General features: G+C 39.4%; 2 protein-coding genes across 3 annotated transcripts in view; one reads left to right on the forward strand and one right to left on the reverse strand.

The window, feature by feature from the left end:
* GEMIN5 (gem nuclear organelle associated protein 5) overlaps nucleotides 1-12,214 on the forward strand; it is a 39,905-nt gene that overhangs the window by 16,633 nt on the left and 11,058 nt on the right. The window contains exons 13-21 of the mRNA XM_042948487.1: nucleotides 188-369; nucleotides 3,447-3,586; nucleotides 4,471-4,642; nucleotides 6,900-7,127; nucleotides 8,153-8,266; nucleotides 8,725-8,847; nucleotides 10,138-10,233; nucleotides 10,646-10,783; nucleotides 11,762-11,909. Coding sequence (XP_042804421.1) covers nucleotides 188-369; nucleotides 3,447-3,586; nucleotides 4,471-4,642; nucleotides 6,900-7,127; nucleotides 8,153-8,266; nucleotides 8,725-8,847; nucleotides 10,138-10,233; nucleotides 10,646-10,783; nucleotides 11,762-11,909 — 1,341 coding nt within the window. The remainder of the gene's footprint in view (nucleotides 1-187; nucleotides 370-3,446; nucleotides 3,587-4,470; nucleotides 4,643-6,899; nucleotides 7,128-8,152; nucleotides 8,267-8,724; nucleotides 8,848-10,137; nucleotides 10,234-10,645; nucleotides 10,784-11,761; nucleotides 11,910-12,214) is intronic.
* CNOT8 (CCR4-NOT transcription complex subunit 8) overlaps nucleotides 6,314-12,214 on the reverse strand; it is a 36,444-nt gene continuing 30,543 nt past the window's right edge. For both annotated transcript variants that reach the window (XM_042948489.1, XM_042948488.1), the window contains exon 7: nucleotides 6,314-6,648. In XM_042948489.1, coding sequence (XP_042804423.1) covers nucleotides 6,469-6,648 — 180 coding nt within the window. In that variant the 3' untranslated portion in view covers nucleotides 6,314-6,468. The remainder of the gene's footprint in view (nucleotides 6,649-12,214) is intronic.

The raw sequence follows: 12,214 nt of genomic DNA on the forward strand, positions 1-12,214 counted from the left end.
TACATTTGTTTAAAAAAACAACTTTTTGTTTTTGGCTCTCTATAAGAGAGTGACCTCTGCAGTGATAGATAGGGTTATCCTATTCCATTTCACCTTTAGTTGAGTGATGGAATGAGGGAGATACTTGTTTGCATTAGATTGTAATTTGACCATCCATCTTTCTTGTCTCATGGGTTTGTGACTCCAGATCAATAGAAATATTTCAAGTTCCCAACCTGAAACTGATATGTACCATCCAGCAGCATCACAAGCTTGTGAATACCATTAGCTGGCATCATGAGCACGGCAGTCAGCCGGAGCTGAGCTATCTGATGGCCTCTGGGTCCAACAATGCGGTCATTTATGTGCACAACCTGAAGACTGTCATAGGTAACTTTGCTTTCTTACATCCTGGGGCCATATGTGTTCAGCTATTCTGCATTCCAAGTTTTGTACCTTTTTACTTATTTTTTGGTATTAAAATGTTATTCTTATTGTTGCTTCTGCTTTCAAAAGTAATATATTCATCTTACTTATAATAAGACAAAAATTTCAAACATGACAAAAAGGTTAACTTAAAAAATGAAGTTCCTCCCATAATAACATCCCTCAGTCATAACCAGCATGATGAGTTTGCTGAATGTTTTCTCCAGTTTTTTTTTTCAGTATTGTTACTGCTGGGCACCTGGGTGGCTCAGTTGGTTAAACCTCCAACTTTGGCTCAGATCATGATTTCGCAGTTCGTGGGTTCATGCCCCGTGTTGGGCTCTGTGCTGACAGCTCAGAGCCGGGAGCCTTCTTCGGGTTCTGTGTCTCCCTCTCTCCATGCCCCTCCCCTGCTCACGTGTGGTGTCTCTCTCTCTCTCTCTTAAAAATAAATAAACATTTTAAAAATTTTTTTTAGTAAAATAAAAATAAAAAAAATAATAGAGGATTGTTATTGCTAAGTGGCTCCAAAAAGATTGTGCCAGTTTATACCCTCTTCCTTCAGTGTTTGAGTATTTTACACACACATCCCATTCCCATGTTTGACTATATCTAATTCTCATGGTCCTGTGAGGTAGACTGTGTTAGCCGCATTTTCCTGATGTTTAAATTGAGGCCCAGAGAAGTTAGCTTAACTTCCTAAAGTCCCAAAGCTAGTGTGGAGGGGAGCCTAGATTCAAGCCTGATTGCAGAACCTATGTGTTCTGGTAAGTACTATTCCTGCCTAGCAGGTTGATCTTTTTCACATTTCCATGACTTAATCCTTAAGGAGTCTTTGACCCTGCTCAGCACCCACAAAAACCATAATAGGTGGTTAGAAGAGCCCTTTTTTTTAATACAAAACAAGTGCGATTACTTCTTTCCTAATATGAAGAAATTATAATCTGACATTGTGCTGTTTGAAGAGTAGTGCCAAGTATGTGCTGTGAAAATAGTGAAAACAGTTGACATTTTCATTTTCTCTAGAATTTCCAGTAGTTTTCTGAGAATCCTTATCTGTAACAACAAAAAATGATTCTAGCAGTGGTTCTCTCAAGTTAAAAGCAATATGGAAAACTATTAAAGTATAGACAGATTTTCCTAACAATAAGTAGTAGACAGTGTGTAACTAATGAGCATGATATGTTAGAAAGCTTATCCTGGTCTTTATCATTATTATCGGAATGCCAAGTTAAGCATCCACTTCGGCTGAGGGCATTGATTTAATTCCTCGGAGCAATGCAGATCTTTGTCTACTTTAACACTAATACCTTAGCTTGTTTTTTATTTTTTATCTACTGAATAATAGAACAAGGAAAAAAGTTGGCCAGAATCAATATCCCTTTCAGACTGGGAACTCTCATACTCTTGTTCAAACGTTCAACTGCTATTAACATTTTGTCATATTTGCTTGGTTTTTGTTTTTGTTTTGTTTCATTTTGTTTTGTTTTGTTTTGTTTTTTGCTTTAAATATTTCTTTCAGGGAGAGGACCCCACACTCCTACTCAGTTAAGGGAAGCATTTTTACAGCCTTAAGGTCTTTTATTTTTTTTATATTTACCATGCCATGAATTCATATGGAATGGGTTCCAGCAGCTCAGACTCCTTTCCGCTGGTCCTCACAGAGTGTGCTTCTCTGGGTGCTTCAGTTGAACCCAAGTACCTTTCTCCTTGGCTTCTTTCTTTTTCTGATCATTTTCCTTCACTGCTTCAGGAAGCTATCTTGGCTCTTCGAGTGCTTTATATGCTCAATACATACATTAGTTCTCTTGGCAAGAATCTTGTCCTTGTTTGTTTACAATAATGCCAAAAGCATGCTGGGTAACACCATAGGCTCTTCCAGTTTTGCCATGGTAAAATTTGTGTGGCATTCCTTTTTGTACAGTGCCTATTCCCTTGATGTCCACAGTATCACTTTTCTTGTAGATTAACATGTATGTGGCCAAAGGAACAACTCCAAGTTTTCTAAAAGGCATAGGGAACATACAGCGAGTACCTCTCCTCTTTCCCTTTGTGTTGGTCCTTGTGGCAAATTATTAGAAAATGGCAGTTCTGGCTGAAAGGGATAATTGCTGCTTGGTTCTCTATGTGTCTGTGTATGTACTTTTCCCAAACCTTTTGTGTTGAATGCGTCATTCTCTCCATGTCCCTTAATATTTGTGTATTTTGTAAGAATAAGGATATTCCCTTACAATCCACAATTCCACTATCAACTTGAGTTAATTTAACAATATACAATGGTTTAATCTATCATCCATATTCTAGTTTTGTTGATTGATCCAATAATATCCTTTATATCTAGAATAGTTTCTCAGCCCTTTTTCATTTTTAAACTGTATTTATTTTTGAGATAGCACACGCGTGAGCAAGGGAGGGGCAGAGAGAGAGAGGACAAGGAGAATCCCAAGCAGGCTCCACACTCAGCATGGATCCCAATGAAGGGCTCAATCTCATGACCATGAGACCACGACCTGAGTCAAAATTAAGAATTGGATGCTCAATCAAGCCACCCAGGCGCAAAGTCCAACATGAGGCTTGGTGTCAGGAGCTGAGAGATCATGACCTGAGCCAAAATCAGGAGTCAGATGCTTAAATGACTGGACTACCCAGGAACCCTACAGCCATTTTGTTTTTAATCTTTGAAGAATATTGCCCTGTTATTTTGTAGATGCCCCCTTAATTTGGTGTTTTTCTTATAGATTCAGATTATATATCTTTAGCTACCATAAAAGTGATGATACATCCTCCTTGGTACCATATGCAAAAGGTATTATTTTCACTTTGGTGGCTTTTGAAAAGACAAAATGACAGCTAACAATGCAGTAAACCCATATGCCAAGCACTGTGGACATGCCCACAGTCTTAACCAATAAATAACATTGCCTGCTGAAAGTCATCTAGAAAGCATATGGCAAAATCTTGACTCTCCACAATAATACCTTCCTCTGGGTCTTTTTGTTGTTGGCTGTTGGTAGAAATGTCATCTTTCCCTTGTCTCTTAGAGAGCAATCCTGAATCTCCAGTGACCATTACAGAGCCCTACCGGACCCTGTCAGGGCACACAGCCAAGATTACCAGTGTGGCATGGAGCCCACATCATGATGGAAGGCTGGTATCCGCTTCCTACGATGGTACAGCTCAGGTACTATTGTGTCCTTGATTCTGTGGGTTCCTCACCACATACTCTAATTTGAACTCTTTCCTCTTTTCCCCCAGTTGTGTACATTCTTTTCCTCACCATTATCTTCTACAGAAAGGGATATTCTGAGCTCTAGAAAACATCCCACATATTCGGGCCTTTGGCAGGCTAAGATTGTTTTTTGGGGGGGGGTTGGGGTTTTTTTTTTACTTAGATGAAAGGGAAAGTATTGATAGGGAACTAGCTAAATTCTAGTATCTTTTAAGATTTCATTCTTACTGTCATAAGATGGGCTAAATTGATGTGAGAAGTACCTGTTCCTGTCTTAAACACAAATGGCTATAAATCATGAACAATTTTTTTAATAATAAATTGTAAGTCAGAAATCTTCAGGTTGGAAGAAATAAAAGTGAGATGCCAAGCCTGAGCTATGAGATAGGACTTTCAGATATCAGAACCAGAATAGACATTAGTAACTAGAGAGCTAATAACCTCTGTGATGGATGTCAGTCTCTGTTGAGTTGTAATTGAGTTATCTGCACAAACCAAGAAGCCATGAAGGGCTGCCCTCTGTGAAATGGAGACTGGAGTAATTCAAGAAACAGTAAGGAAATTGATCATTTGCCAAGAAATGGGGCAGAAGAATCACCTGTAAAAAATTAGAACTGTAAGCATGGACTACACATGCAGCTGTGAGTTCTGAATTAGAATTCTCATGACACAGGAAATACCATTTCTGAAATTTGAACACCTAAGAGGAAATAATAAGTCATAAGAGGAAACAAGAGTACACAGATTTGTTTAAATCTTTTTAAATTTATACCTGCTCCCCAAAGCAATAGAATAACCAAAAATTATCTATGCTGTCATGTGGCTTTTGGTTTTAGGTGTGGGATACTCTCAGAGAAGAGCCTCTATGCAACTTCCGAGGACATCGAGGTCGACTGCTTTGTGTGGCATGGTCCCCACTGGATCCAGACTGCATCTACTCAGGGGCAGATGACTTCTGTGTGTACAAATGGCTCACTCCCATGCAAGAACATTCTCGGCCTCCTCAAGGTCAGTCAGAACTGGGAGCCCATAAATGCTTGCCTACTTCCCTTTCTCCCTACCTCAGTAACTAAGTTGATCAGGCTCAAGCAAAGAGGACATTCATGTAGGGCTCTGTAATGGTCACTGGAGATACAGGATTGCTCTCTAAGGTGGCAGCAACAGCATAGCACGGGTTGCTTTCCTAATCAAGGAAGGCAGCCATGAGGGGCTTAGGACAACATCCAAATAGTGTCGAGTAGACCTATGCCCACATCTTGGTTTCTAGATAGCATTCTCTGTTAAGAGAGACTAACCAGGGCTTCTTGGAGAAATGGCTAATTCCAGGTTGAGGCAGGAAAAATACAAGATGGGCCTGGCACATCATCCAATGCCACAAAGGAAGGAAATGTCCAAAGAACTGAGATCTGTCAAGAGGACAAAGAAGCCAGCTTGCAGGGGCTCCCACTAACCAAATCTGAGACAGTCTGAACTTGAAAAAATAATGAACAGAAGAACTCCCTGGCTAGCAAAGATTAACTGATACCAGTTATATATTAAACAACTAACAATGTGCCTAAATAAATGAAATGATCTATCCACATGATGATTTGTAAAAAAAAAAAAAAAAAATGCTCTTGGTAGCTTTATCTGTAACGAACACAAACTGGAAACAACCCACATGTCAATTGGCACAGTAAATACACTGGTATATCCCTACGGTGGAATTCTACTCAGCAATGAAAAGAAAGTAACTGCTGATAAACATAGCAAAATGTGTGAATCCAAAAAAAATGTTACACTGAACAAAAGATGCCAGGCACAAAAGAATGCATGCTGTGTAATTCTAATGTGCAGTCAGAAACACAAGTATCTACAATATGAAATTCTAAAAAGGCAAAACTATAGTGACAGCAGATGAGTAACTGCCTGGGACTCAGGAAGGGGGTGCATCTTACTGCAAAGAGGCATGAGGAAATGAGATAATGGAAATATTTTATTCGCAGTGGTGAGTTACAGGACCATACATCTGTCAAAACTCATCGAAGTATTAAAAAGTGGGTATATTGTGTTAAACTATACCTCAATAAAGACGACTTAAAAAGCAAGGGATAAATGCTTTAAAACTTAAAAAATAAATAAATAGTAATGGATTAAAACTAACTAGGGGGCACCTGCCTGTCTCAGTCGGTTAAGTATCTGACTCTTGATTTAGGCTCAGGTCACGATCTCACAGTTGATGAGTTTGAGCGCTGCGTCGGGCTCTGCGCTGATTGCGCAGAGCCTGCTTGGGAATCTCTCCCTCTCTCTCTGCCTCTCCCCTGCTCATTGTTGCTCTCTAAAAATAAACAAATGAACTTAAAAATTAAAAAAAAAAAAGGAATCCATGAGTCCATATTGGGGGGGTGAGGAATGAAGGTCTAAATAAACAGGGGGAAACAAAAGCTCTTTACAGAATGCCAACTAATGAATGTAGAATGGATGATGGAATTAGAAAATTACCATTCAGCCATCATAGTAACAGTTTTTTGTCAAGAAACATCGGTGGATAGTAAAACTAGTGGACGCAAACTTATTAATTACAAAGGGAAAATAAGTTTTCAGGGAGAAACCTGCCCCCTTAATCTAGTGATGGAAGTAAACAAATAATGAGACAAGTAGAAACTATGTGCTACCCACTGTGTTACATTGACAGCATCACTCCTATGTATTCCAACCCCAAATGTAAAACCTAAATTTAATCATAGCAGACATCAGGTGGTAGGGGAAATCAACAAAATAACAGCCCTGTAATCTTAAAAGTTTCAAGTCATGCAAATTAACAGGAAAACGAGCCTCCTCCAGACTGAAGGAAACTAGAGAGATGTAACAGGCAAGTTCATCATGTAATCCTGGATTGATTCCTTTTGCCATAAAAGACATTCTTGGTACAACTGGCAGAACTTGAATACAGTCTGTGGAGTAGACAGTAGTAATGCATCGATGTTAATTTCCTGATTTTCTTGGTTGTGTTGTGGTAATGTAGGAGAATGTCCCTGTGTGTAGGATACACACTATAAGTATTCAAGGATAATTGGGCATCATATTCATGGTTTAATGAAATCCTAAAAGGGTTTGGTATGGTTAACTTTTTGATACTCTAACTCTAAAAATTCATGGGGAAGGAAGAGAAGTGGTGAGAATACTATCAAAAAAAAAGAGTGAGGACGTTTTGGAGATTGTCTCCTAGAGTGCTTTTAACCAAGAATCTATACTTTATCTTTTGTCTTAATCGCGATACCTCTAGGTAAGAAAAGTATTGAATTAGAGAAAAAAAGGCTCTCTCAACCTAAGCCAAAGCCCAAAAAGAAGAAAAAGCCCACCTCGAGAGCTCCTGTAAAGCAGGATGTGTATGACGGGAATGAAGACGAGAGCATCAGGGAGAGCTCGGGACCTGTTGAGAACGGTCTGTCGGACCAGGAGGGTGAGGAGGAAGCCCGGGAGCCAGAGCTACCCAGTAGCATCATCTCAGTGGGTATGTGGCCAAATCCTGTGTTTTGTGGACTCTCTAGGACTTGATAGTCATGACCAGGAAACTAAGCCAGGTCCTTACTCAGTTTGAAATTTCTCTGTCTCTGACCTATGTATTGTCCCATCTCTGTAACTTAAGCTGTATCTTTGGTGCCGTTAGAAACTCCATTCATTTCTTAAAAGGTTATCTTAAGCCTCTAAACCCCTTTGAAGTGGTAAAGTGGATCTGGTGGAAGACTGGGATCGAAATAGTGAAGGTCTTTAGAAAAAACTTCCTAGCACCTTGGGCAGGATAAGACTGTGGGGCAAAGTGAAACCAGGGCAGTTTAGTCATAGAAACTGACATGGGAAAAGTTTTCACAGTATCACATCTAGCCACAGTTATTGAAAGAAACCACTGCCCCTTACCAGCATCTGACCTAGAAGCTACTGCCACCCTGGGAAAAGGTTAGGAAAATAAAAAGCTAAAGGCTTAATGGATTTATTTTTTTAGGCTCATCAAAACACCTTTATATCACAAAATGGTTGTACAAAATGTTCTTTACCCCTGTAGACCAGCCGCTGGGTTTTTCGGTTTTTTTTTTCCCCCAGCTGGGCTTTTTTTTAAAGTTCATGGTTGTGTGTGCTCAGGACTGTGACTCCATATCACATACCCTTAATAATTTCTATTAGTAAAGTTGTTCCTTGTTTGTGTAATTAAATATATACACTTAATACTTTGTTACCTAAATATGTAACAAGTCTTTTGTCATCTGAGCAAGGTTTCAGAACTCCTGGGCCTATGGTATAAAGTTGTGGCAGCTAGAAACTTACAATTTCTCCTGAGATCAATCAGTCAAAGTTCTAAGACTTAGACATTTTGTGAGGTGGGAAAAGGGAGACTACCCATGTTTCCTTTTGAAAGTATTTTATCTCATGTTATGGAATACATAAATAATATTAAGCCTGGTTTAGTTCTTAATCATTAAAAAGAACTAGACTCTATATTGTTCTCCTCCAAACTTTTTTTCTTTATCTCCTATGATACAGCTTCTAGAGAACCAGTTACCTGCACTCCGGTTTCCATAGGTTTTGAAAAGTCAAAAATCACTGTTAACAACAAAGTCACAATACTGAAAAAGGAGCCACCTAAAGAGAAGTCAGGTTGGTGTCTAATGGTTAAAATATTTTGTTAAAGCATCCTCAGATATTACATGCAACTGAAAACAGTCAAAAATGTTTGGTTTTTATTGTTGTTGGTTTGTTATTAGGATTTTTGTTTGTTTCTTGGGTTTTAAATATTTGTGTTTTGATTATTTCAATTTTGGGTCATGCTTTTAAACATTTTTAACACTTAAACAATTTTAAACATTTTTTTAACGTTTTCATGAGGAAGTGTCATTTTGCAACTGTTGATAATGCTTCACAGGTGTTCACAGGGACGTGTTGTGTGTGTTGTACACACTGCCCCCAGCTAACTTAACCTGAAAGCTTCTTCATAAGTAGCAAATTTTCTGATGACCGGCATTATCCCTCCAGTAGGTTACAATCGCACAATGGCCATCCCGTTTGTGATTCTGATCAGCTCTTCTTAGACCATCTATATTTTTATTACATTTCAGAATCCATAACCAAGAAGCGAAAAGCTCGTTCCATGCTTCCACTGACTACCAGCCTGGACCACAGGTCCAAAGAGGAGCTTCATCAGGACTGTTTGGTATTAGCAACGGCAAAACACTCCAAAGGTACAAAAATACACTCCCTTGGCCCATCCATAGTCTTCTGGGAACTAGCACATAAGAGGCGCTTGCTGGTATATTTGTTGAATGAGCACACAAATGTCTAGAATTGTTTATATTTCTAAATTCTTTTCCAACCTTCCATCCCCCCCACGGCCCCACCGCCAGGCTCCCCAGTGCCTTTGAGATGTAGTGCTCTGGTTTATTGTTCTAAATCCAGTTGTCACCAACCATCTATGTGCTGGAATTGGTATGATGGCTTAAATACCTCAGCATGAATCAACTCCTTCAACTGTTTTTCCCCCAGGAAAACAGTATCTTCAATTGGAAAAAAAAGTATTTCCTTATTGGAAATATACCCATAATATGGCAGTTCCTTTTTTTGGATTTGGTGGAAGTTTTTGTTATAGAAGGTTTTTTTTATTTTACTTTTGCAGAGCTCTCATTTAAGGCCCATTATTTTGATATTTGAACAGCTGTATTTTTTTGAATTTTACATGTTTAAAATAGATACACATGATAAAATGAAATTCAGAGATTCAAAAAGAATGTAAATCCCCATCCCACCCCGATACCCAGTCCTCACATTTCCCCTCAAGACCACACTGTTAACAGTTTTTGTCTCTCTCCAGAAATATTTTATGCTCTTCTTACATACATAAGCCTCTTTGGGGACTTTATCTTGACTTCCTGTAACTTACACACTTTATCATATAGCTTTACATTATTAACTTTACTGGAAAGTTACTCAGTTGACTTTTTAAAAACCAGAATGATTATTGAATCCCTTTGTGGTGGGTCCTAGTAAATGTTAAGGACATTTCTTGTTGGGATTTGGGGTTGGCCTTTTTTTTTTTTTTTTTTTTTTGAGGCAGAGGAGGGGCAGAGAAATAGGGAGAGAGAATCCCAAATAGGTTCCACACTCAGCATGGAGCCCAGCGAGGGGCTCAATCTCACAACCGTGAGACCACTACCTGAGCAGAAATTAAGAGTCAGACACTCAAATCGAGCCACCCAGGTGCCCCTGGGGCTGGCTTTTTACATCCTCTTTCACCCCTTCCCCATCTTTATTTGAGCAAACTGCAGACTAAATTGTCTCACTGGATTTTGCCAAGGCTGAGCTTTAACACAGTGTTTTCATGTTTTGCTACCCTTGTAACCAGGAGGGGTCTCTGTTAGGGTAAACAAGGGCACAGGACTTCTCTTCACTGTCTGAAATGGGTCGTCTGGACACACATTTGGAAGTAATTGAGCAGAAAACAGTAACCTCATTTTCTTGTCTTTTTGAATTCGCAGAGCTAAATGAGGACGTGTCTGCTGATCTTGAGGAAAGATTTCACCTGGGACTTTTCACAGACAGGACCGCCCTGTACAGAATGATTGAGGTTGAAGGTGAGGCAAGTCCAGTCAACATAACCCAGTCTATCTCCATGCTTCCCTAATACTTTGTACACACCTATTTTATGGCTGCCATCCTGTGGCATCATACTGGTTGGTTTTACATTTCAACTAACTAGGTTTTGAGCTCCCCAATCTGCATATTCCCATATACCCCTTGCATCTCTCATAGGACCCTAAACATACAGTGTTCACTCTGAGTGTAAGTGAAAATGAGTGGGTGGACAAGGGACTGAGTGGGCTTTAAACCACATTATGAACACTCTGAGAGATGACTCACCCATCAGCCAGCAACAACATATTATAGGAATTTGTTCCCCTCTTTTCGTCCTGACTTTCCTTCTCTTAAAGTCTGTGCAGACAGGTTTCTGAAACATCTTCCCAACATTATGTCTCCTCCAAACAGGAAAGGGTCACTTGGAAAATGGCCACCCTGAATTATTTCACCAGCTCATGCTTTGGAAAGGAGATCTAAAAGGTGTTCTTCAGACGGCAGCGGAAAGGGGGGAGCTGACAGACAGTCTTGTGGCTATGGCACCAGTTGGTATGTTCTTCTCGACAAAAGGGCTATCACCTTGAAGATAAGTCCACTAAAGATGGACATTCTCTTGCAGGACAATTTGGCCATGTCTAAAAACTTTAACTCCGCAATTCTAGGTGTTGGAAATTAACTGTACTCACACGTGCAAAATGACAAGTATACAGGCACTGTCATTACAGCAGTGTTTGTCATAGCAAAAGACCACAGGAACTTCTCTGTCCATCAGTAAGAGACTAGCTAAATCTCATACCTCTGCAGTAGAATCTCTTGGGAAAAATTAGGCAGCTCTTTGCATTCTAGTATGGAATGAAGCTCCAAAAGCGTATTAGGGAGAAGACTCAAGATGTTGATACATGACAATATTTACTACTCTGTCATTTATATTTGTCTTCACATAGTATTTCAAAAAGGTTTCAAAAGAAACTAGAAATAATGGTTGTCTCTAGGCAAAGGAATTTGGATGAGTTTGGGTGGGAGGACACCAGAATAACAAGGTAAATTATGCCATGCCCAGTTTTTTAACTTTATTCAAGTATACTTTAAAAAAAAAAAAGAAGTACACAGGTTATGATGGCACAAACTGAATACACCCTTGTAACCAGCACCATATCAAGAAGTATAACACTGCCAGAAAGCACCTAGGAAGCTTCACTCATGCTCCTGTTCATTCAGTCTCCACACATCCCAACAAGGCTAATCACTGCCCTGACTTCCATATTCTCTTGTACCTTTTGAATTTTGCATTATTTTTTATGTGTTAGCTAATCAAAGAGAAAATATTTATGTTTCAAAACATGGGTATAGGGCGAGTAAATGAAGCAGATAATCTGTAATGATAACTGAATTCAGAGTATCTAAATGCTCTACTTAGTGCAGTGACTAAAACCAAGGTGTTTTCATTCCAAATGTAGATTCTTTTTTTCCTTACCCCTGCTGCTGCTTATTCAACCGTCATTTTTTTTTTTTTTTTTTTTTTTTTAGCTGGCTACCATGTGTGGCTGTGGGCCGTGGAAGCTTTTGCCAAACAGCTGTGTTTTCAAGATCAGTACGTTAAGGCTGCCTCTCACCTCCTTTCTATCCACAAAGTATATGAAGCTGTAGAGCTGCTCAAGTCAAACCACTTCTACAGGTTTGTAGGACCCTACAGTTGAACCACCAGTTGGGCACAGTGTGGAATTAATCTGCTGGACGGTGCCACTTACTGATAACCAGCATACATCTTGGTTGTAATTAAACATTGCAAACGTACAGAAATACATGCACACTAGCCTAACAAACACCAGTGTACCCACTACCCATACTTAACAAGCGTTAACTTCGATCAGTATTTCCCACTGATCTTTTTCAGAATTTCTTTATCCCTAAAGTTGCAAACATAGAGAAACCGTGTAATACAAAAGAGATGGGATCTTGTCAGCCACCCCAAAATCTCCC

This window comes from Panthera leo, chromosome A1 (genome assembly GCF_018350215.1).
Source record: "Panthera leo isolate Ple1 chromosome A1, P.leo_Ple1_pat1.1, whole genome shotgun sequence".
NCBI classification, from domain to species: Eukaryota; Metazoa; Chordata; class Mammalia; order Carnivora; family Felidae; genus Panthera; species Panthera leo.